The sequence below is a fragment of the Podarcis cretensis genome (assembly GCF_951804945.1).
Source record: "Podarcis cretensis genome assembly, chromosome: 4".
Taxonomy (NCBI): domain Eukaryota; kingdom Metazoa; phylum Chordata; class Lepidosauria; order Squamata; family Lacertidae; genus Podarcis; species Podarcis cretensis.
In genome coordinates, this window is record NC_137173.1 from 46,731,707 (window position 1) to 46,754,943 (window position 23,237).

General features: G+C 43.0%; 1 protein-coding gene and 1 pseudogene across 7 annotated transcripts in view; both read left to right on the forward strand.

Annotated features, from left to right (window-relative positions):
* The window catches only part of LOC307215528 (uncharacterized protein), a 186,924-nt gene that overhangs the window by 110,798 nt on the left and 52,889 nt on the right, over positions 1-23,237 (forward strand). For 3 of the 6 annotated variants that reach the window (XR_013838531.1, XR_013838532.1, XR_013838533.1), the window contains exons 2-4: positions 693-814; positions 9,623-9,747; positions 15,503-15,602. Coding sequence is in view for 3 of the 6 variants with exons in the window: in XM_079974867.1 (XP_079830993.1) it covers positions 9,623-9,721 (99 nt within the window). In the remaining 3 variants the exon portion in view is untranslated. The remainder of the gene's footprint in view (positions 1-692; positions 815-9,622; positions 9,748-15,502; positions 15,603-23,237) is intronic. The other 3 variants (XM_079974868.1, XM_079974869.1, XM_079974867.1) reach the window with 2 other exon arrangements.
* Positions 2,340-3,611, forward strand: LOC307214030 (histone chaperone asf1b-B pseudogene; annotated as a pseudogene). Its single transcript has one exon. The product of its transcript is annotated as a histone chaperone asf1b-B pseudogene (transcript).

Below are 23,237 nucleotides of genomic sequence, written 5' to 3' on the forward strand. Positions count from 1 at the left end.
ATCTGCACATGGATTACATTAATGCTATTTCATTTTCCAAATAAATGTATTTATCTTAGTGTTTTTATACTGTAAACTGCCCTGTGATCCCTGGATAAAGGGTGGTATATAAATTTAATAAACAAATTAAATAAATAAATGTAATGGTTATGAAATGTAATGTTACAAAAAATGTAATTGGATGTCATGTGAAGCCTGTGAAACAATGCAAATAGAAAACCTGTACTGGCTACAGTCTACATTAGTTTAAGATTCCTATGTGTTTTATCGACAACATTTGTATGTGGCACAAAAGCTCCAAAGTTTTGTTCAAACCTCCAGGGTGAAAACACACTTAAAGGTTCTGGAGAAAACATGATGCTGGCAAAGTCTCTGACTTTTGTAACATATGATATGTTATGCCTCATACTTTGGGGGGTGAATGAATACTTTTAACTCTATTCAGAAAGGAACAGTAAATCAGAAATGTTCAAAAGGAACCAGGCTGGATACAGACTAGGTCATACTCTTTAGAACTAATGTGTACTCAAAGCATGACTATGTTTATTAATTTACTTTTTTTAATGAGAACATAAAATATTCAATTTTGTGTTGACAAGAGACTTTCAATTTAATTTACAGTGTAAAAAAGAAAATTTGAGTATTTAAAAAATCTCCCTGATACTGAAGGTCTATCATATCTCTTCTCCCAGCCACTGAAGAACTGGACTCAAGAGGAAGGACTTAGCATAGTCAACATCAGGTGGACCAACTCTAGCCTTTGCTACAATACAGAAAAATGCTCTGGAGTATAAAAGAAAGGATCACCATCTAGGTATGTCCTCAGCACTAAGACTGGGCAGGGTTGAAGATATATGAAAGACTGGACCATTGCTTATATGTTTGTGCATCTAGACCCTGCAGATTTACAAAATATCTTCTCCAAATATTCTCTGTTTTCTGAACAGAAAGCTCTTACGGTTTGATTCCAGAAGTTATGATATTTCTCAAAGAAATAAATAACTACATCCTTTAAAGGATTTCCAAAGGATTTGCAGGACTCTAGGATTTGATGAAATATATCCTAAGGAATGTTTGAAAATACTGGACTAACACCTTGGGGCATAAGGCCTACAAAGCCATACAATTCCTTAAAATAAAATAACACTTCTTGATGTTTATTTTAAATACATCTGATCTATTTTTCCTAAGTCTCTAAATTGTGGGTTTGACTACAAATGAGCATTGTTTTGCATTAGATGTAAACCTTTATCTCAATTTGACAATGTACATAAGCTTTGGGATCTGCTTTCTAAATGTAGGGCCTGAATACATTTCTCTGCTGTTTCAAAATAAATTATATATGGCTCATAGTATGAAGATGTTACAATTTCTAATAGTTAATGCTTCCTCAACATTAGGGACAGACAAATCTGTCAATATCAGTTGAGCATTTTTCCAATTAAGATAGGTTTACCATTTTTGTGCATCAGATTGCTGTGGATTTCTCCTAATATCCACATTTTTGCAAGCACATTTTCCTAACAGAAGAAGTTGTCTCATATCAAATCAGGCCATTGGTCGATCTGGTTCAGTATTATCTACATTGATCAGCAGCAACTCTCCAAGGTTTCAGGTAGGAGTGATTTCCAGACCTACCTAGAGATGCTGGGAACTGAACCTGGGATCTTGATTGTGGTTGGTGCTCTGTTACTGAGCTACGTTCCTTTGTAATATACTGCAGTTTTAGGGCCAGTGCTATTTTTCTAGAAAAAGAGGTGCCGGAACTCGCCATGAACGCCTCCCTTGTTCTCTTATAATGGCAGTGGTGCCCATCTGAGAGATGCCAGAACTGAGTCCCGGCAAGTTCCTGCTGGAAAAAAGCCCTGATTGGGGCCTTCCTGCACTTATCACTTACAGTGGTGTAGTTGCTGTTTGATACAACATTTTAAAGAGTAGGTTGGTAGCTGATTGTTTGCACTTTTGGTCACATGTCACTGTCATTAGAATGTGCAGGGTTTTCCTTTCCACACTAATAGCAGGTTGTACCCAAATTGAGAAAAGTTCCGTGGCTGTAGTCTCACCCCTCACCCTCCTGCTTCCCCAGCCAGTAAGCCAGTAAACGTTATGAGTTACATACCCTCCAACACCTCTCCAATGAAAACTGGGACATCACTTTCCATAATGATAATTTTACTGTTTATACACCACACATCTTACTGGGTTCCCCCATAGCCACTCTGGGCAGCTTCCAACATATATAAAAACATAACATTCCAACATATATAAAAACATAACATTTAAAAACCTTCCCTATGGAGAGAGAAGGAAGCAGGCAGGTGGGCAAGAAGAAATCTGTCATGGCGTGGGTGTCTGTCCTGGGAGTTTCATTGCTGGAAAACCCGGCCACCCGCTCTGCTTCCTGGTGCAATTTGAGTGCGGGGAGGCATTGCCTCACAATTTGGAGTGGAAGATCATTTATGTGAACTCTGCAGAGAGTGAGGAATATGACCAAGTTCTTGACTCAGTGCTGGTGGGACCTGTTCCAGCTGGAAGGCATATATTTGTGTTTGAAGCCAATGCCCCCAACCCTGATCTAATCCCTGAAAGTGATGCTGTGGGAGTTACAGCAATACTTATTACTTGTACCTTTCTGGGCCAAGAATTCATCTGCATTGGATACTGTGTCAACAATGAATATATGGATCCTGAGCTAAGAGAAAACCCACCCTTAAGCCAGACTTCTCGCAGCTACAGAGGAATATCCTGGCATCCAACCTCAGAGTCACCCATTTCCACATCAATTGGGATGGTCCTAGAGACCTGATGGACAATATTGAAAATGTAGACCCAGAACCTGATAGCTTCCTGCCTCCTAGCTGTGCCTACATCAAAGGCTTGGTCCATTCCATGGGTCTGCAACCAGAGAATTCCATGGACTGTATGGGATCCAAACAAAATAATGTTGAGGACCCTGTGCAGTGAAGAGCAGCTGACAAGTTTTTGTGGGAGATGTAGGAGGGATTTGGGATAATGGAGCAACTGATATGTCTATGGAGACTGACAATTCAGAGTCCTTTTCGTGTTGGGGTTTGTAACAGATCTACAGCTCTGTTCTGTTATAGTATTTCTTCATTGCTCCTTGGATCCTCTGACCCTTGACAGGAACCTAGTCTAGCTGCATAAAGAAGAACCCTGTGTTTCCCTCCTTTGTTCCAGGTCTCCAGAAGGCTTAGCAATGGGAGCTTCCTTGTTATTTTGAGCACCCATTTCCTGAGAATCTAACATAGTGGGTGCCTTCTTTTCAGGACAGTTTTCTGTTGCAACACAGCTAAGTCTTGATGAGTTGCTGCTGGCAGAATAGCTAGCAATTGCAGTCAGGTCTTGATGCCTCTCAGGAGTTGATAAGCCTGTCCCAATTTTACAATCTGTGCTTAGTAAGGTAATGGATGGTGAGATTTAAGCTGTACAATTTACCTATTTGCACAAGAGACCAGCACTGCTTTTGAGAACTCCCTCTTTTAGCTTGCACCAGTAGGCCTTCTTTCTACTACTGACCCAAAATCTGCCCAAGGCCACAGTGAGCAGGAATTGCATCAACTCCTTTAGACAGTGGCTAAGTTTACAAATTCCCCTACTTTGGGTTTTTTTCTGGCCTGCCTCCAGTCGCACACCCTTCTTTTCTCTTATTACCTGCCCTGATACTTGATCTCTCTATTTGTCTCCTTGATATTTTAGAGATGAACACAGCATATGGGTGTTTAAAACATTTTTGCATTGTATGTCTGACCAATAAAACCTTTTGGAATTAAAAAACAAACAAAAATACCAACCTTCCCTAATAATAATAATAATAATAATAATAATAATAATAAATAATTTATTTATACCCCACCCATCTGGCTGGGTTTCCCCAGCCATACTGGGCAGCTTCCCACAAAATATTAAAATACAATAGTCCATCAAACATTAAAAGCTTCCCTAAAGAGGGCTGCCTTCAGATGTCTTCTAAAAGTCTGGTAGTTGTTTTTCTCTTTGACATCTGGTGGGATGTCAGGATTGTCTTCAGAAGGCTTGGGGGTTGAATAACTCCATACTCTCCAACATATCTCCAACATACTCTCCATCGAAAATAGGGACATCCTACCATACTCTCCAACATTTCTCCAATGAAAATAGGGACATCTTAAGGAAAAGTGGGACATTCTGGGATCAAATCAGAAACTGGGACGGTTTTCCTAAATAAGGGACGTCCCTAGAAAATAGGGACACTTGGAAGGTCTGGAGTTATGAGCATGTACACAGGACATGGGTGGCGCTGTGGGTTAAACTACAGAGCCTAGGGCTTGCCGATCAGAAGTTTGGCGGTTCGAATCCCCGCGATGGGGTGAGCTCCTGTTGCTTGGTCCCTGTTCCTGCCAACCTAGCAGTTTGAAAGCACATCAAAGTGCAAGTAGATAAATAGGTACCGCTCCAGCAGGAAGGTAAACAGCATTTCCGTGCGCTGCTCTGGTTCACCAGATGCGGCTTAGTCATGCTGGCCACATGACCTGTAAGTTGTATGCCGGCTCCCTTGGCCAATAAAGCAAGATGAGCGCCACAACCCCAAAGTTGTCCGAGACTGGACCTAATGGTCAGGGGTCCCTTAACCCTTTACCTTTACACAGGAATAGCCTTTTTGCAACTTTTTTATTTACTGCACAATATTCTGGGATTTTAATCTTGTGGGAGTATTGGATATTAGAAGAGGAACCCATTGTCTGCCTGGGCTCTGGTGGATCTGGTTATTGTGATGAAAGTTTGTCTATAACTAATAATTGTGTCATGAGCAGTACTTTGACTCAGTACCCTTATTTTTATTTGCCACATTTCTCCTTTGAATTGAGCTTGCAAACAGACATCTCACACTGGCCAGAGGGAAGTGGCATGAAAAAGGGGCCTCTCATTCCATGCGCATCAAATGCTCTAGCTGGGCTGGTGCTTGTACACATTGCATTTTTGTACATATATTTGGATTGTAAAACTGCATCACAAAATTCAGAAAAATGTTAATTTGCAATGATTACCTGCATTTCTGTACATGTATTGTTTTGAGAAGTGTAGATTAGGTAGATCCACATAAAAATGCAAACTGAAATGAATTTCTATTCCATCCCTACTCAAATGTAAAATTATATGTTCATTAAAGCATTGGAACAATCTAAGACTATCAGTGTGTTAGGTCAAGAGACTAACATAGTCATAACCATTTCATATTTATGAATGGCTTTTGTATTTTAAAACCTTTTTTAAAAAAGGAACAGTTATACCACAATGCCTCTCTATCAGCAAAGTTACAATTGATTCCATTTCAATTGACAGGAAAATATATCAATACACTGTTCGTTTTAAAAGCAATTTCTCAAAGCACTTAAGTCACATTTAGATATACACAGTTTTTCTATTGTTCAAGAAAATAGAAATGCCACCTTGTCTAGCAATATGTTTCAGTTTTAATAAAGCTTTTATATTATTTCTTAGCATGCATTTCACATAGTTTATACAGTATTACCTTTCTGTATAAGCAAACATTTTAACTATGCATAAAATCATTTTAATTGCATTATATCCAAAAGGAAGAGTCTTCGTGGTTCCTCCATGTATGTACTGAATCTTGTGGTCTGTCTTGCATGCTGAAATTGATTGAGTATACTGGCAGAATCAATAATTTTTTACATGTCAGAGAATGTGTTTCTTGGTTCGTCAGACATACTCTGGCAAAAGCTCGCTGGCAGGCTGCAAAATTGTTCTTTCAAGAGTGAGGCTGTTCAGCAGACACAGGGAATGGCTTGGTCATGGTTCTGCTGTTTGCAGTTCTTTTTTACTATGCTATACCTGCTCTTTTCATGTTACTGAAAAGAAAACATTATTCATAGATCATGATTCTGTTAGGAGTGTAGTCAAGGAAGCCAAATGTTCCTTTACAATAGTATAAATGGACTACTGAACATCCTGAGAGGTGCCTCTGCTGTATCACTTCTGAGTCAATTATAGATTCACCAGTATTTATACTGGTATCTACAACAAAATCCCCAATACTTTGAATCCATGTTAACTCCCATGACCTGCAAAATCAGGTATCTGAAGAAGTGTGCATGCACACGAAAGCTCATACCAATAACAAGCTTAGTTGGTCTCTAAGGTGCTACTGGAAGGATTTTTTTTATTTTGCAAAATCAAGTGCAAGCTAGGAGCCTATGCCATGACTATTTGTCATGCACAAACATACATATCATATTCGTTTAAAACCAGTGCTTTTTTTCTTTAAAAAATGTTTAGGTAAAGGTACCCCTGCCCGTACGGGCCAGTCTTGACAGACTCTGGGGTTGTGCGCCCATCTCACTCAAGAGGCCGGGGGCCAGCGCTGTCCGGAGACACTTCCGGGTCACGTGGCCAGCGTGACATTGCTGCTCTGGCGAGCCAGAGCTGCACACGGAAACGCCGTTTACCTTCCCGCTGGTAAGCGGTCCCTATTTATCTACTTGCACCCGGGGGTGCTTTCGAACTGCTAGGTTGGCAGGCGCTGGGACAGAGCAGCGGGAGCGCACTCCGCCGCGGGGATTCGAACCGCCGACCTTTCAATCGGCAAGCCCTAGGCGCTGAGGCTTTTATCCACAGCGCCACCCGCGTCCCAAGAAAAAATGTTTAGGTGAACTCTTATTTTCCTACCCATGTTGAAATACTGCCCCTTAATGAGGCCAAACTTAAATTCACAAAATGCTTTGGGGTATGCGTACCCCTGCATACCCCCAGAAAAACGCACTCTTTAAAACTATATGAATATAAGAATATTCAAAAGATTCCATTAGAGTCTAGCATCTGACACCCAGACATGGCATTCTGGGTGTGCTTATGCAAAAGAAAGGATGTGGTATTGCAGAGCTGCCCTAATTCTTAATGGTTCCTGTTGATGAATCCTGAAATTCTTGGTCTATATGCCTAAAAGGTGTGTGCACACAATGGATTTAGTAGTTTGCAGAAGCTAACAAGGAGCTAGTACGTCCCTTTCCCCTTTCCATTGTGACACAGTACATATACTCTTGTACATGTTGATGATCTAGTGACCTAGCACCGCTAATTTGTCTATGCCATATGCATAGACTCATGAGTGCCTTGTCATCTGTGCTGACATTAGATTACTATTCCAAAGCGATGAGAGTCACCATTATGCCATTACAGCAAGAAGTGCTCATTAAGTATAACATTCTACAATGCCACATTAAAACGGGCTGTAATGCACTAACTACAGTGTGTTAATTCTCCAAAATGAATGTCTATGAGGAGTTTGAGATAGCTGATGTGGGCCTTCTTGGTGCATCAAGCTTGTAAACACAAATGGGTTGGACGTGATGCAGTAAGTAAACACAAATGGCTTGAATGTGATGCAGTGCTATGGCTAGCCATCTGATACAGTTCCCCACTCAGTTGCATCAAGGGGAGGTGTGACTGGCAAGGGAGAGAGAGGGTAGCAGCAGAGCAGCAGTGGTGCGCTTCTCCCTCAGCAAAAGCAGAGGCTGGAACAGAGTATTAGAGTGTGTACATTTGAGAAAATGCTGCTTTACAACCAACTCTTCCTCTTGGCATCTCATGCATTCGCCAAAAGATCTGCATACACCTAGACAGGTCCAAAGAATTAGAATAGGTAAATAAATATGTAGTGAAATGTTTGTAAGGAAAGACAACATGGAAATGCTGATTTATTGAGCAAATAACATTTAACTCACAGCAAAAGTTTGAAAAATATTCTGCATTGACGACTGACAATCTTTCAAAAAATATATAGAATAAACTCATACCTCACATAGATTTCCCTCCTTCCTTTCATCACCAGTTCTACCCCCACTCCCTGCCTGCCCCACTGCCTTCATAATGGTAGCAACAGCAGGTGAAATATCCCACAGGAATAATGAGGTATTTTGCAACTTACAATTCTTTTGTCTAATTAAAATTGAGATTATGATTCCTCAACTCATTTTCCCCCCTGTGTGTGTGTGTGTGTGTAAAATGAATCCTTTGGTTATGACTATTTAATAGTATTATATTTTTATATTAAAGTAAAGGTAAAGGTACCCCTGCCCGTACGGGCCAGTCTTGACAGACTCTGGGGTTGTGCGCCCATCTCACTTAAGAGGCCAGGGGCCAGCGCTGTCCGGAGACACTTCCGGGTCACGTGGCCAGCGTGACATCGCTGCTCTGGCCAGAGCCAGAGCCAGAGCCGCACACGGAAACGCCGTTTACCTTCCCGCTGGTAAGCGGTCCCTATTTATCTACTTGCACCCGGAGGTGCTTTCGAACTGCTAGGTTGGCAGGCGCTGGGACCGAGCAGCGGGAGCGCACCCCGCCGATTTTTATATTAGGTTTAGCCATAAAGGAGAAAGTGGAAAATACCAAAATACAGTGGTACCTCAGTTTTTGAACATCTCTGTTGCTGAACATTTCGGTCTTCGGACGCCGTTAACCTGGAAGTAAATGCTTCGGTTTTCGAACACGCCTCGGAAGTCAAACCAGAAACATGGCTTCTGTATTGAGTTTTCCATTTTGAGGCTTCCATAATGAGTTTTTTATTTTTGAAAATATTGGAACTCGAACAGTGTTCTGGAACGGATTACGTTTGAAAACCGAGGTACCACTGTACCTTTAGTAAATTTACTGCATTATCCCAAACCATAGCTCTTTGTTGGCTTCATTGTGGACATGGTGATCCTGTGCATGCAGGTTTCCCTGTTCACTTCTATAGACTCCTTTTACACCTCTTTTCCTTCCTTCCTAATCCTTGTTAGAATCCATGTTTTCCATGAAGCCTTTGGCCAAACCACCTTGAACGAACGAATGAATCTTTATTTGCGCCAGCCATCGGCCATAGCAATAAAACCACAATACTATATACAAAGAATAGAAATAAAAAGTCAATTTTATAAAATACATTTTAGGGTTTTGAATCAATAGTCAAATAGTGGATCCTATTCTGATTGCCCCAGCTCAAAACCTTGCAACGTTTGCTGTCACCTGCTCATCTTGATCTGCCAAGAGAAATGACACTGTGGCAGTGGTTGGGCAACCCAGAATGGACAATAAAAGAGGGCTGATAATCTCATTCCTCAAGTCTTTATAAAAAGTGCAAGCCAGAAGGGCTTGCGCCACCGATTTGGTACTGTCATCTCCACAGGGACATAAGCGTTTTTTCATGTGGAATCTGTTGGAATTGTCCTTCAAGTAGAGCCGAGAGCAATACATTCAATCTTGCAAGAGTAAAAGCACGTCTATATTTTAGAATTGCTAGATTATGCAGATAGAGTGCCAGAGGGTTGAAATGGGAAGGTGGAAAATAGTCATACCATGGGCAAAATTTCCTTATTGTGGCCAAGTTGTTCTGATGCCCAATATCATTTAGGTGCTGACAAATTAGAAGGTTTGCTTTACTAAAAACCAAAATGAGTAGCTGTTGTGGTGAAGTTTTTGATAGACAATTTCAGTCCAGGCACTCTTGTGACAATCTTGCAGCACTAGGTATATTAGACCGGGCGGATTTGAGTTTAGGCGAAGCCAATAGTTAAGGCAAACTACCTTAGTTCCCATGCCTTCCTGTAACTTCTTCTGTTTAAAGGTACACTTGCAAGAAGAGGAGTTCTGTGTGAGCATTAGAACCCTTGAATCTGCAAGGCACCACTGGGTCAGGACCATTATCTGTATGGTGTATGTCTGAGCTGGCCAAGGCTCACCTAGATATGTGTGAGTATTGTACTGCTAATGGATGAAAGAACATTTCTTAGGTAAAGTAGCAGTTGTACTAGCCTGATGGCATATTTATTGAATTAGATAGTGTCAGGGAAGAGTTAGAAGTTTCCAGTTTCTCAGAGGGAGAAAGCATTCCCCAAGGGGGGGAGGGGAACAGTGAATCTAATAGAAGAGAACAGGAGGAACAACAGGGAGGGACTGGCTGTTCCCAGGAAAGGCAAGGGTTAAGTTCTAGCTCAGATTCGGAGGAGGGGAGATACAAGCCAGCTATATTTGGAGCAAATGTTTCAGCAGAGGAAACACAGCCCAGAATAACTAAGGAGATAGTACAAGAATACTTGGCTAGTTTAGATGTATTCAAGTCTCCAGGGCCAGATGAACTGCATCCAAGAGTATTAAAAGAACTGGCAGATGTGATCTCAGAACCACTGGCAGTCATCTTTGAGAATTCCTGGAGAACAGGCGAAGTCCCGGCAGACTGGAGGAGGGCAAATGTCCCTATTTTCAAAAAGGGGAAAAGAGAGGACCCAAATAATTACCGCCCAGTCAGTCTGACATCAATACCAGGGAAGATTCTGGAGCAGATTATTAAGCAAACAGTCTGTGAGCACCTAGAAAGGAATACTGTGATCACTAATAGTCAGCATGGATTTCTGAAAAATAAGTCATGTCAGACTAACCTGATCTCGTTTTTTGACAGAATTACAAGCCTGGTAGATGAAGGGAACACAGTGGATGTAGCCTACCTTGATTTCAGCAAGGCATTTGACAAGGTGCCCCATGATATTCTTGTAAAGAAGCTGGTAAAATGCGGACTTGACTATGCTACCACTCAGTGGATTTGTAACTGGCTGACTGACCGAACCCAAAGGGTGCTCATCAATGGTTCCTCTTCATCCTGGAGAAGAGTGACTAGTGGGGTGCCACAGGGTTCTGTCTTGGGCCCGGTCTTATTCAACATCTTTATCAACGACTTGGATGATGGACTCAAGAGCATCCTGATCAAATTTGCAGATGACACCAAACTGGGAGGGGTGGCTAACACCCCAGAGGACAGGATCACACTTCAAAACGACCTTGACAGATTAGAGAACTGGGCCAAAACAAACAAGATGAATTTTAACAGGGAGAAATGTAAAGTATTGCACTTGGGCAAAAAAAATGAGAGGCACAAATAAAAGATGGGTGACACCTGGCTTGAGAGCAGTACATGTGAAAAGGATCTAGGAGTCTTGGTTGACCACAAACTTGACATGAGCCAACAGTGTGACGCCGCAGCTAAAAAAGCCAATGCAATTCTGGGCTGCATCAATAGGAATATAGCATCTAGATCAAGGGAAGTAATAGTGCCACTGTATTCTGCTCTGGTCAGACCTCACCTGGAGTACTGTGTCCAGTTCTGGGCACCACAGTTCAAGAAGGACACTGACAAACTGGAACGTGTCCAGAGGAGGGCAACCAAAATGGTCAAAGGCCTGGAAACGATGCCTTATGAGGAACAGCTAAGGGAGCTGGGCATGTTTAGCCTGGAGAAGAGGAGGTTAAGGGGTGATATGATAGCCATGTTCAAATATATAAAAGGATGTCACATAGAGGAGGGAGAAAGGTTGTTTTCTGCTGCTCCAGAGAAGCGGACACGGAGCAATGGTTCCAAACTACAAGAAAGAAGATTCCACCTAAACATTAGGAAGAACTTCCTGACAATAAGAGCTGTTTGACAGTGGAATTTGCTGCCAAGGAGTGTGGTGGAGTCTCCTTCTTTGGAGGTCTTTAAGCAGAAGCTTGACAACCATATGTCAGGAGTGCTCTGACAACCATATGTCAGGAGTGTTTCCTGCTTGGCAGGGGGTTGGACTCGATGGCCCTTGTGGTCTCTTCCAACTCTATGATTCTATGATTCTATGACTCTATAGCCAGGAGGTTAGAAAAAAGAGCGGGAAAACAACGGGAAGGGCGCGTTCGACATTTTGAGAGTGGCTAGTCACGGAGAAGCAGAGCTCAGAAGGTATCTGAAAGAAGTGACTCTGAGGAATAATGTTTAAGAACCGTTTATAAGATTGTTTTGTTAATACGCAATAAAAAGTTTTATAAAAGAACAAGAAGCGTTTGTGTGGTGATCTGAAGAGGACAACGACCAGGCCTGACAGATAGTTCTGGAATCAGAGGATGGAATGTTCATTTAACTATCGCATAGGGTGTTTTTTTTTTTTTTCCAAATAATATTTATTCAAATTTTCAAAAAAACAAAAAAAAACAAAAAGAAACACAGAATACAGAAACACAACATATCCAAAAGAAAAGTAAAATAAAGAGATAAAAAAGCAAAAAACAGCCAAAAAGAAAAAAAGAAAAAAAATACAATCAAGAAAACCAACCTTAATATAGTTCCCTTTCTTAACTTATTTCCTTGACCTCCTCACACCTCCCCTCTTTGTATTCTACTTCAAATAGATATTTCAGCAAATCCTTCATCCTTGTTTTTATCCTTATAACTTATCTTAATATACTGTAATTTTCCATTCTCTCTTTTACCAATTAGCCATCCAATTTTACTTTATTTAATCTTATTTCTCATTTAAAACTTATATATCTGAACTTATTCTCTTAAGACGTTTCCCCTGAGAAATTCCATTCCACGATTTTCCCATCTCATTAAAAGAAAAAAAAAAAAGAAAAAAGATATACACTTTAGATTCCCAATTTTTCTTTCACCAACTCCCCTCCCCGGTCTCGGCCCCTACCAACAGTTTCATCAATAAAAGTCCATCAACCCGGAGATCTTAAGTCCGAGGCTCTTAGCTCTCTTTCATGTCCCCTCTGCCGGTCTTTTTGATAGTCTTTGGTGTTAAAAGACAAATCTCGGGGGAGCTCCAACCCAACAGTAGTCATATTCCTTCTTAGCAAGTCTGCCAGGCTTCCATAGTTGAAGGTAGGGCCCATAGAATATTCCAAATCTTGTTTCACACTCCTTCCAAATCCAAAAGCCCCAAAGACTCCAATCTCCACCTGGCTCAGATTCACATCCCAAAAGTTACCCGATCCCCACATAGGGTGATCTCTCCATCCCTCATTTTCCACCCCAAGCCAGGCTCTCACCTCCAAAGACTGGCTTCTCCTAGTAGCAATCATATAGGGCCTCAAGTTATAATCCAACATTTGCCTCTGTAGGGTTACAGCTCCTCCTTGCATCACTTTCACAGCAGCAACTTTCTCCTTCTCTGGTTCTCTAATTTGTTCAATTAAGACAGACTCCTCTGCCGGGTTCCTGTCAACCTCTTTGCCGATGCCCACTTTTGTTCCCAGAGTTTCAACATTAGTAGCCATAACATTTATCTGTTCTTGCAGCTTTCCCAGCAGATAAAATGTCCTGTTCAATTCAGGCGCAACTTCCTTCTCAACCGCCATCCTTAAAAATATCCAAGGTCAAAGCTGATTTCTCAGAGCCTTTATCTTTAGCTCAGCTGCATTCTTGCAACAATATCCAAAAGCTCCCTCTAGAGGGACACAGTTTCCATTCGCTCCTTCCAGCAGGGTCCCAAAAGTCCCAAACGTAAAATTGTAGCAATTCCAATTACCTTCCTTCTTTCTGTACACAGAAACAGACAATAGCAACAAAGTCCTTCTTTTATATCTTGACAGGTAGCTGTCAGATTTATCAATTCACCGTCAACGGGCTCTCGCAGACCGCTCCCGGGTTTAGGGAAGTGGCACTTCAGTTCCTAAATTTTAACCTTCTCCTGCAGGTTTCCCTGCTTCCGAAAAGAGTATTGATAGTAGTTTCAATCAGTGGAGTTTTAATCCTTTAGGTAAGACTCTCCACGACCTTAGTTAACATATTCTTTGCTTCAGTTTATTTACAGAAAAGGGAGGTGGACTTCCTGTTTAGACCTTCCCCGATCGGTGCCAATTTAAAAATATTTTAAAAGCCCAATTTCCATTCTACTCACGGGTTGTTGTTTAAAATCCAATTGTCCACAAGAAAAAGTCAGCGTTCTCCAGCAACGGCTATGCGGCTTCGCTCCGTGAAAAGAGCAGTTGACTCACAGCACCGCGCCACTCACCCCGTTCCACTCCAAAGCCCGTAAACGGGTTTCCTTGTGATTTGGGGGGCGCAAAGGGTGCCCGCCGAGTCCCACATTCACAGGCTTCACCCGCCTGTGATTCCTGTAGGATCCCCGCTTCGCCGTAGCGGTGCAGACCCGATTTTCACGGAGCTGGTCCCTCCGAATCAGAGGGAATCCGCCATTAGCTGATGGCGCTAACCCGGAAGTCCAACTATCGCATAGGTTTGAACTCATCCATGAGCTCATATAATCCATTTTTAAAGCCATCAGTGCCAGTATATTTTGTGACACTGAATTCCAGAAGTTAATTAGGCATTATATGCATATGAAGAAGTCCTTTTATGTGATGAATTTTTGAACTGAGAATATACAGTCAGGAAAGTAGATGTTATGTTTTGTCAGAACACTGTTACTGTCTTATACTGCCCACTTGTACCACTAGAGGAAGGAAAGGCTTCTTTCTTTATAGAAATTAAAGTTTATTCCAGTTGCTGTGATATTGTCCAGTTGACGGCTATGCAAATAAGCAATAATAATAAACGAATTCCTGAAACATTCAGCAGCCATGATATTACATTACTAAAATGCTGATTGCAGTGCATCATGGTGCTGTGTGGAGTTCATGCAGTCCAAAGCATTTGGCGGGCAAGTAGCTTGAAACAAAGAACCGTCACAACTAAAAAAAACACCATAAGAAGCAGTAGCTAGATAACAGGAATTAAGGTTATTGTTTGATGAATCAAATTTTCCCATATTTTCATCAAAAAGGCAAGATATTAAAATGCACATGTGATAAAAATAGGAAGTAGCATTTAAATATGGCTTGATGAGACGTAGCATTCTTTAGGAGGGGGAAGCATCAGAGGTATCTCAAAGGGATTCTGAAGAAGAACAAAGTGGAGAATTATAAATGGGCACTCTTATAAACTTGAACAAATTAATGTGTCAGCACTGTGAATGGCTTCCTTTGAAAATAGCACTGTTTCCACAGCTTACACAATATATGTATAACAAGTCATCTAAATCAATGTTATACTTTGTCTTTAGGCAATTATTTTCTCTACTATTTGTCAAAGGCAAGAAGTAAATTGTAAGCAGTTTTGAACTGTTATTTTGCTGTAATTATACTTTCCTTTTACAAAGATATCATGATTTATGCTGCTGGCTAGGTGCTTCAGGGTTATTTTGTGGCATTTATTATGTCATGGAAAGAAATATTTTTTTAAAAAAAAAAACCCAGGTACACAGCAGATAGGTAGATGCAAGTGTGTGCAGTGCAGCCTGAAATTAATTTGAGCATCTAAAGATTTATACGAGCACTTTAAGCATTTTATGATCACATTAGGTCAATTTACTACCATGTGGGCATAGTGTACCTCTGTATGAAAATTTAATTTTGACCTCTGCCTTCATGCTAGGAATGGTCTCGTAAATAGAGACAGCTGGTCATGTATATAAGATTCATGAACGCCACTGGGAAATTCATGTATTTAGGGTCCAAGAAGCTTAACAGTGTTAGAATATTTGACACCACTAAACAGCATCAAAGAAAATTGTGTTGACTATGGTGTTACACAACATATATTGGAGATACAATTTTAAAAGTATACACTGGAAAAACAATTTTAATTATTCAGGTTTTATGTCTACATATCAACTTATGTATGTTATGTTCTCTTATACAGGTTTTAGCAGTTTGACTGATGCCAAGGAATCCCACAAACAGTAGCAGCACCAGGAAAAAAATCGAGCGCAGGACACAAATGGGACAAAGCATTTTTTTAGGTAGGTGAGCTATGTAAAAAAGTAAGGCATTACTGCCTCCCATTCAGGACTTCATTTGTGCCTGGAGTCACAAAGGACTTCGCCCTAAAATCTGTTTTAGTGCCATGACTCTGCTGGGAAATCTCTTATTATTTAACTATTTAACAGAGTTGCATAAAAGAGAGTGGGGAGGGCTACCTACTATTAGACTCTTCCCAGAACTTTGTCCTACAGTGACAGTACAACCTGGTCCAAATTCATCATGTACGTGATGAAAATGTTGGTACCCAAATTTGCTATACAGTGGTACCTCAGGTTACATACGTTTCAGGTTACAGACTCCGCTAACCCAGAAATAGTGCTTCAGGTTAAGAACTTTGCTTCAGGATGAGAACAGAAATCATGCTCCGGCAGCACGGCAGCAGCAGGAGGCCCCATTAGCTAAAGTGGTGCTTCAGGTTAAGAACAGTTTCAGGTTAAGTACGGACCTCCGGAATGAATTAAGTACTTAACCTGAGGTACCACTGTAATTATGTTAGGAGTTTAACAAAATGTCTTCTGGAGCTGCTGATTATTACATTATTTTTAGCAGAAAGTACTGATTAACAGGACATACAGTGGTGGTGTTGATCTATTGACAGACACATTCGGGGAAGGGGGGCATTTTAGGAGTAATAGATGTGCTGCCGAATGCTACACCTCTAGGGACTAGTTTGGGGGTTGATGTAGATAATCCCATCCCATCTGTTTTTTGTGCTGCTGCTGGTGAAACTATTCCAGGTCCAGAAAGCCCTTTCAGACTGGCTGCCCCTGGCTAGATCACAACGCTTGTTTATAAGATTATGAATTACATAAACAAAAACGTTCTGACAGAAACCAGCCTTTGCTCTGTGTACATTCACTCACAGAAATATCATTACCATGTGTTTATTCCCCCTTCCCATAGTGCTATGAACTACAGGCTCATCTACATGCTAGGATAGGAGTGATTTTTCACAGTGCTTGCTTCTATGCTTGCTTGTCAAGTTTTGCATAGCTTCTTTGAATGTTTCATGTCCCAGAAAACTTGGCAGCCTTAATTTATCACTGATTCAGCTCAGTCGTGATGGAAACCCTGGAGTAGACGGAGGGTGCCTTTGTTGTCTAACCTAAAAGGATTATGTCATTAGGGAGTTATGGAGTTTGTATCCTTGAATTCATTTGTATTTTATTCAAAATCATTACCACACATAGTGCTTGCAAAGACAGATATAGAGGTGGGTAGAAACATAGAATGAAATGGTTGAGGAAAAGAAAAATACCAAAGAATTATACAGAGCAGAAGCAATTAAAGAGGATATGGTTAGCATTCATCTGTCTTGGGGGACAATGGAAGAGTGAGCCATCGGGGGTGAAGTCAAACTGTTGGAGAGTTAACAGCACCTGCTACAGCTGTACAGCCCAATACAGGAGAGACATGTATTGTTGTAGCTGGGGCAGATGAAAGCATTCTGTTGTGCTGATGCAGGGGTACCATGGCGTTTCTTCTCTCTGTGCTCCTCCCAGTAGTTATTCCTCCTTTGGTCATTGCTGTGGATACATGTCCACATAGTATCTGTCTTAGGTAAAGGTAAAGGGGCCCCTGACCATTAGGTCCAGTCGTGGCCAACTCTGGGGTTGCGGAGCTCATCTCGCTTTATTGGCCGAGGGAGCTGGCGTACAGCTTCCGGGTCATGTGGCCAGCATGACTAAGCCACTTCTGGCGAACCAGAGCAGCACACGGAAACGCAGTTTGTCTTCCACCAGTGCAGTACCTATTTATCTACTTGCACTTTGACGTGCTTTTGAACTGCTAGGTTGGCAGGAGCAGGGACCGAGCAACGGGAGCTCACCCTATTGTTGGGATTCGAACCGCCGACCTTCTGATTGGCAAGTCCTAGGCTCTGTGGCTTAACCCACAGCGCCACCCGTGTCCCTTCTTGGTATCTGTCTTATTTCTATATAAAAATATGAGTATGTTCACCATGTATTTTATGGATCCTTGGCAAAATCTAGGCAAAATGTTTCAGCCAGGAAGTGGAATACATGTTCTTAATTCTATCACTGAAATGTTAATGATTTAACTTGGGCTAGAATGGAATTGTGCTAATGGCAAGTAGTTCTTGTGGTCATTCACCATGCACGAAGAGATCAGATGAATTAAATGTGGGGGCTCTAAAAATGTGAAACACTCCCTACTCAAATTGATGGACTTCAGGGTTTTTTGGATAGGTCCAGCTCCCTTTCACAGAGGGCCAAATGTGAAATAGAACTTTTTTCCTCTTTTCCATTATCTCTGCCAGTTCCTTTCCCCAAGGGCAAAAAAAAATACTTGCCTTAGGGAAGAGGAAGATTTCCAGTGGTGGCAGAGGACCCAATGAGTCTCTTTTCAGTGGCAAATCACATACACAATTTCATGCCAGTGTAATTGGACTCGAAGTCAAACACCATGACCCATTGTAGCATTTGTTACTGATGGTTTCACCAAATATTCACATGGTAATATTTTGTTTTGTTTTTTCCTTGGGGGAGGGGAAGCAATGGGAGGGAGGGAGGGAGGGGGAGCGGACCCTTGAAAAAAGAATGTAGTTGAGTTATATAGGTAGAACACTCTGAAGACTCATGGTGGTTTTTCATGTGTTCATCCTGAACAGGTCAATAGACCCACTTGATTTTGGGGTGAGTAAGCAGGTAGTAATCAATCTCTGAAAGCAATGACAAAACTGGAAAGGATTTGTAATTCTTTCAGTTACTCTCAAAAAATTATTCAAGGGTATTTATAGTTAGGCTTTCAAAATAAAAACCCTGGGAAAACCACAGCTCAGTTGTTCAGCAAATGCTTTGTGTGTAAAAACTCCCCATGACTGTCTGTGGTGATCCTAATTTTTTAAAAAAGTGTATAGCTGACAGTGCTGGGGAAAACCTCTGCCTGATATCCTAGATGGTTACCATATTTTTTGCACCATAACACTCACGTTTTTCCTCCTAGAAAGGGGAAATGTCTCTGTGTGTTATGGAGCGAATGCCTGCGGGTGGCAGGGGGGATCTGCTGCAGTCGTGAGCAGAGGATCCATGGTTCCCCTTCCTTCCCTCCTCCATGGTTACAAAGCATGGATCCACATGGATCCTCAGGATTTTTGCATTGAGCTACTCCAAACTCACTGTCAGATCACATGTCTGTGGCCACAGCATGAACCACAAAAATCATATATCCACTATTTCGTTTAGAATATTTTTTTTCTTGTTTTCCTCCTCTAAAAACTACATGCATGTTATGGTCTGGTGCGTGTTATAGAGCGAAAAATACGGTAGTTTCCAACAGAGTGGACAATACTGAGCTAGACAGGTGGATTTCTGGGGAAACTGCAGATCCTTGTAGACTAATGTGAGGTCCTCAATGAGAAGACTATGAATTTTATTGAAAGACGGTTTGTTTTTCACTACTGAATTTTTACCAGAGAAAAGTTAATTTAGAAAGGGTTCGTTGATTGTAGAAAGTTCAATATCAAATTGGTCAGACATACTCATGGCCTGATTGCTGTATAGACATGTTTCTGAGTGCATTAGAGAGATACAGATACATGTGATTTTTTAATATTTACTAAACACACACCACCAAAAAATAGCAAGGAGAGACAAGAAGGCCTTCTTAAACGAGCAATGCAAAGAAATAGAGGAAAACAACAGAATGGGAAGAACCAGAGATCTGTTCAAGAAAATCGGAGAAATGAAAGGAACATTTCGTACAAAGATTACCATAATAAAGGACAAAAGTGGTAAAGACCTAACAGAAGCAGAAGACATCAAGAAGAGGTGGCAAGAATACACAGAGGAATTATACCAGAAAGATATGGATGGGTCGTACACCCCAGGTAGTGTGGTTGCTGACCTTGAGCCAGACATCCTGGAGAGTGAAGTCAAATGGGCCTTAGAAAGCACTGCAAATAACAAGGCCAGTGGAAGTGATGGTATTCCAGCTGAACTATTTAAAATTTTAAAAGATGATGCTGTTAAGGTGCTACACTCAATATGCTAGCAAGTTTGGAAAACTCAGCAGTGGCCAAAGGATTGGAGAAGATCAGTTTACATCCCAATCCCAAAGAAGGGCAGTGCCAAAGAATGTTCCAACTACCGCACAATTGCACTCATTTCACACACTAGCAAGGTTATGCTTAAAATTCTACAAGGAAGGCTCAAGCGGTATGTGGACTGAGAACTCCCAGAAGTGCAAGCTGGATTTAGAAGAGGCAGAGGAACCAGAGACCAAATTGCAAACATGCACTGGATTATGGAGAAAGCTAGAGAGTTCCAGAAAGACATCTACTTCTGCTTCATTGACTATGCAAAAGCCTTTGATTGTGTCGACCACAGCAAACTATGGCAAGTTCTTAAAGAAATGGGAGTGCCTGATCACCTCATCTGTCTCCTGAGAAATCTCTACGTGGGACAAGAAGCTACAGTTAGAACTGGATATGGAACAACTGATTGGTTCAAAATTGGGAAAGGAGTACGGCAAGGCTGTATATTGTCTCCCTGCTTATTTAACTTATATGCAGAATTCATCATGGGAAAGACTGGGCTGGATGAATCCCTAGCCGGAATTAAGATTGAAGAAGAAATATCAACAACGTCAGATATGCAGATGACACAACCTTGATGGCAGAAATTGAAGCTCAACATCAAAAAAACGAAGATCATGGCCACTGGTCCCATCACCTCCTGGCAAATAGAAGGGGAAGAAATGGAGGCAGTAAGATATTTTACTTTCTTGGGCTCCATGATCACTGCAGATAGAGACAGCAGCCACAAAATTAAAAGACGCCTGCTTCTGGGGAGAAAAGCAATGACAAACCTAGACAGCATCTTAAAAAGCAGAGACATAACCTTGCCAACAAAGGTCCGTATAGTAAAAGCTATGGTTTTCCCAGTAGTGATGTATGGAAGTGAGAGCTGGACCATAAAGAAGGCTGATCGCCGAAGAATTGATGCTTTTGAATTATGGTGCTGGAGGAGACTCTTGAGAGTCCTATGGACTGCAAGAAGAACAAACCTATCCATTCTTAAGGAAATCAGCCCTGAGTGCTCACTGGAAGTACAGATCGTGAAGCTGAGGCACCAATACTTTGGCCACCTCATGAGAAGAGAAGACTCCCTGGAAAAGACCCTGATGTTGGGAAAGATGGAGGGCACAAGAAGAAGGGGACGACAGAGGACGAGATGGTTGGATAGCGTTCTCGAAGCTACCAGCATGAGTTTGACCAAACTGTGGGAGACAGTGGAGGACAGAAGTGCCTGGCGTGCTCTGGTCCATGGGGTCACAAAGAGTCGGACATGACTAAACAACAACAACAACACCAAACACACACTACATGGCTCTTAACTGGACTAATGGAGCTTCATAGAACTGCACACAAACTCGAATGCCATATGAAATGCTGAACATGCTCAGTGACCTATTCATTGCTTCAAGTTTTGTGTTAACACTTAAGTTTACTGTTTATTTCCTTCTTTCAACACTTGATTTTCATTCTGACCTTTAACTAGGCTAATAATGAGTTATTATTTTAAGCTCTACTCAGAAAAGTATTGTCAGAGCTGCCTCCAGGTCCCAGCTCACAGAGGACCAACGCTAGGCTGTAGTTATGTACAAAAGTCTTTATTGAGATTCAGTCTCCATTTTAAAGCCGCAGCGTGCAGCTCTACGTCCCGACCTTAGACCGGCGAAGTCCTGTCTGAGTCTCCTCCCCCTCCACACCAGTTTAAGACTCTCGCTTTGCTCCACCTCTTCCTAAGTTCCTTTCTCCTCTGGGCCCTCCTGCCCGCTAGGGTCTCATCCTTCCTGGACTCCTCTGACACTGACCCTGACGATTCTTGCCCCTCCTTCCGGCGGGCTTTAGGACCTGGTTCCCTATCCGGGCTACCTTCTGTGCCGCTCGCCTGTACCTTTGAACTTGGCGCGCGCGCCCAGCCTGCAACTTTCCTCTTAACCGTTAACTCGCTCTCCGATGGAGGCGTGGTCAACCCTGACTCCTCTTCTCTCGCTGGTGGTGCATATGTGGGCTCTGACACCTGGGACTCCTCCCCCCCACTACGCTCTGGTGGGGAAGCTGTTCCAGATTTCCAACTGCTGCTCTGGGAGTCCCCGCTGGCCCCTTGCTTCTGGGGTGTCCCCCTTGGGTCGCCCCTTGCCCTGCCCATCGGCGCCCCCTTCTGTGAATCTTCCGATTCGCTGGAGAGGCTCATGGAATCTATCGGGCTGCTGTCATATTCTCCTACGCTGCCCTCGGATTGCTCCCCCTCACTTTCCATCTCCTCTCCTCCCTGCGCTCCCGCTGAGTCCCTGACATCCATCCCCCCCTCGAAGCCCCCCCTTCCCCCCTCCCCCTCTTCTGGCGTGGGTTCCGGGTGCTCCAATGCTGTGGGGGTGCATGCCGGATACCGGTCTTCCCCCCTGGCATGCTGCCAGTCCGTGACGGTTACATCGACGTCGCTCTCCTCCGCTTCCATCTCGTTGCCGGCGTGCTCGAACCCAGGATCCTCCCCCAACCCGTCCATGCCCCCTTGTTCCCCCATTTCCTCTGGGTAGTCTGCGTGCCAGGGCCCTCTGAGCAGTCTCCTGCGCCACTCCTCCTCGGGTTGAGTGTCCCACCAATAAGAGCGTTCCGCACCCAAGTCTGAGACCGACCCCTCCGGCGAGGTAGTCTCTGGAACCGTCTCCTCAGCCGAGGAGAACCCCTGAAACGTACTGGCTGAGAGTGTGGGGGTGAAAAGATATTCGTCAAAATAATCCTCCGGCATGGGCCTGTGTGGGAAGAGTGCGTGGAACTCGTCTTTGAGGTAGTGCTCCTCCACCGCATAGTACGGCACCCAGCTGTTGGCGCTGGCCGGGGCCCCTTCCCTTGCGATGAGATATTCGACTCCCTCTTCCCCCCATCTCGAGTCCAAAATCTCCGTCACCTCGTTGAGTGGCCCCGCCCTCGGCGACTCCCCTGTCATGGGTGCATCTCTAAGCGGACTGGGAGCTGTCCCTGGCTCCTGAAACCTGTGAGGTGCCTTGTAGGGCGTTAGCACCGATCTATGAAAGACCGGGTGCATTCTGGAACCCTCCGGTAGTGTCAAACGGAAAGCCACTGGGTTGATCTGTGCCTCGACTAGGTAAGGGCCCAACTGCTTGTGTCCTAGCTTCTTCTTAGCTAAGGATCTGGCCGGCACTGCCTGGGCCGCTAACCAGACCCAGTCCCCTACCCGTATGTCCTCCCCCACTCTTCTGTGTTTGTCTGCTTGCATCTTGTATACGTGTTTTGCTAGGTCTAACTGTCTACGGAGCTGTTCATGGACCTCCTGTAACTCCTCTGCCAATGCCTCTGCTCCCTGTGGCTCTCCCTCCCCCTCTTTCTCTAAGCCCGGGAAGGTCCTGGGATGTCGCCCGTGGTTGGCAAAAAACGGTGTCACCCCCGTGGACACATGTTGTGTGTTGTTGTAGGCAAACTCGGCCAGGGGCAGGTAGTCCACCCAGGTCGAGGGCTGCTGGTTCGCGTAGCATCTCAGGTACTGCTGCATGACGGCGTTGACCCTCTCCGCTTGTCCGTTGGTCTGCGGGTGTCTTGCCGACGCTAGGTTGACCTTGACGTTCAGGAT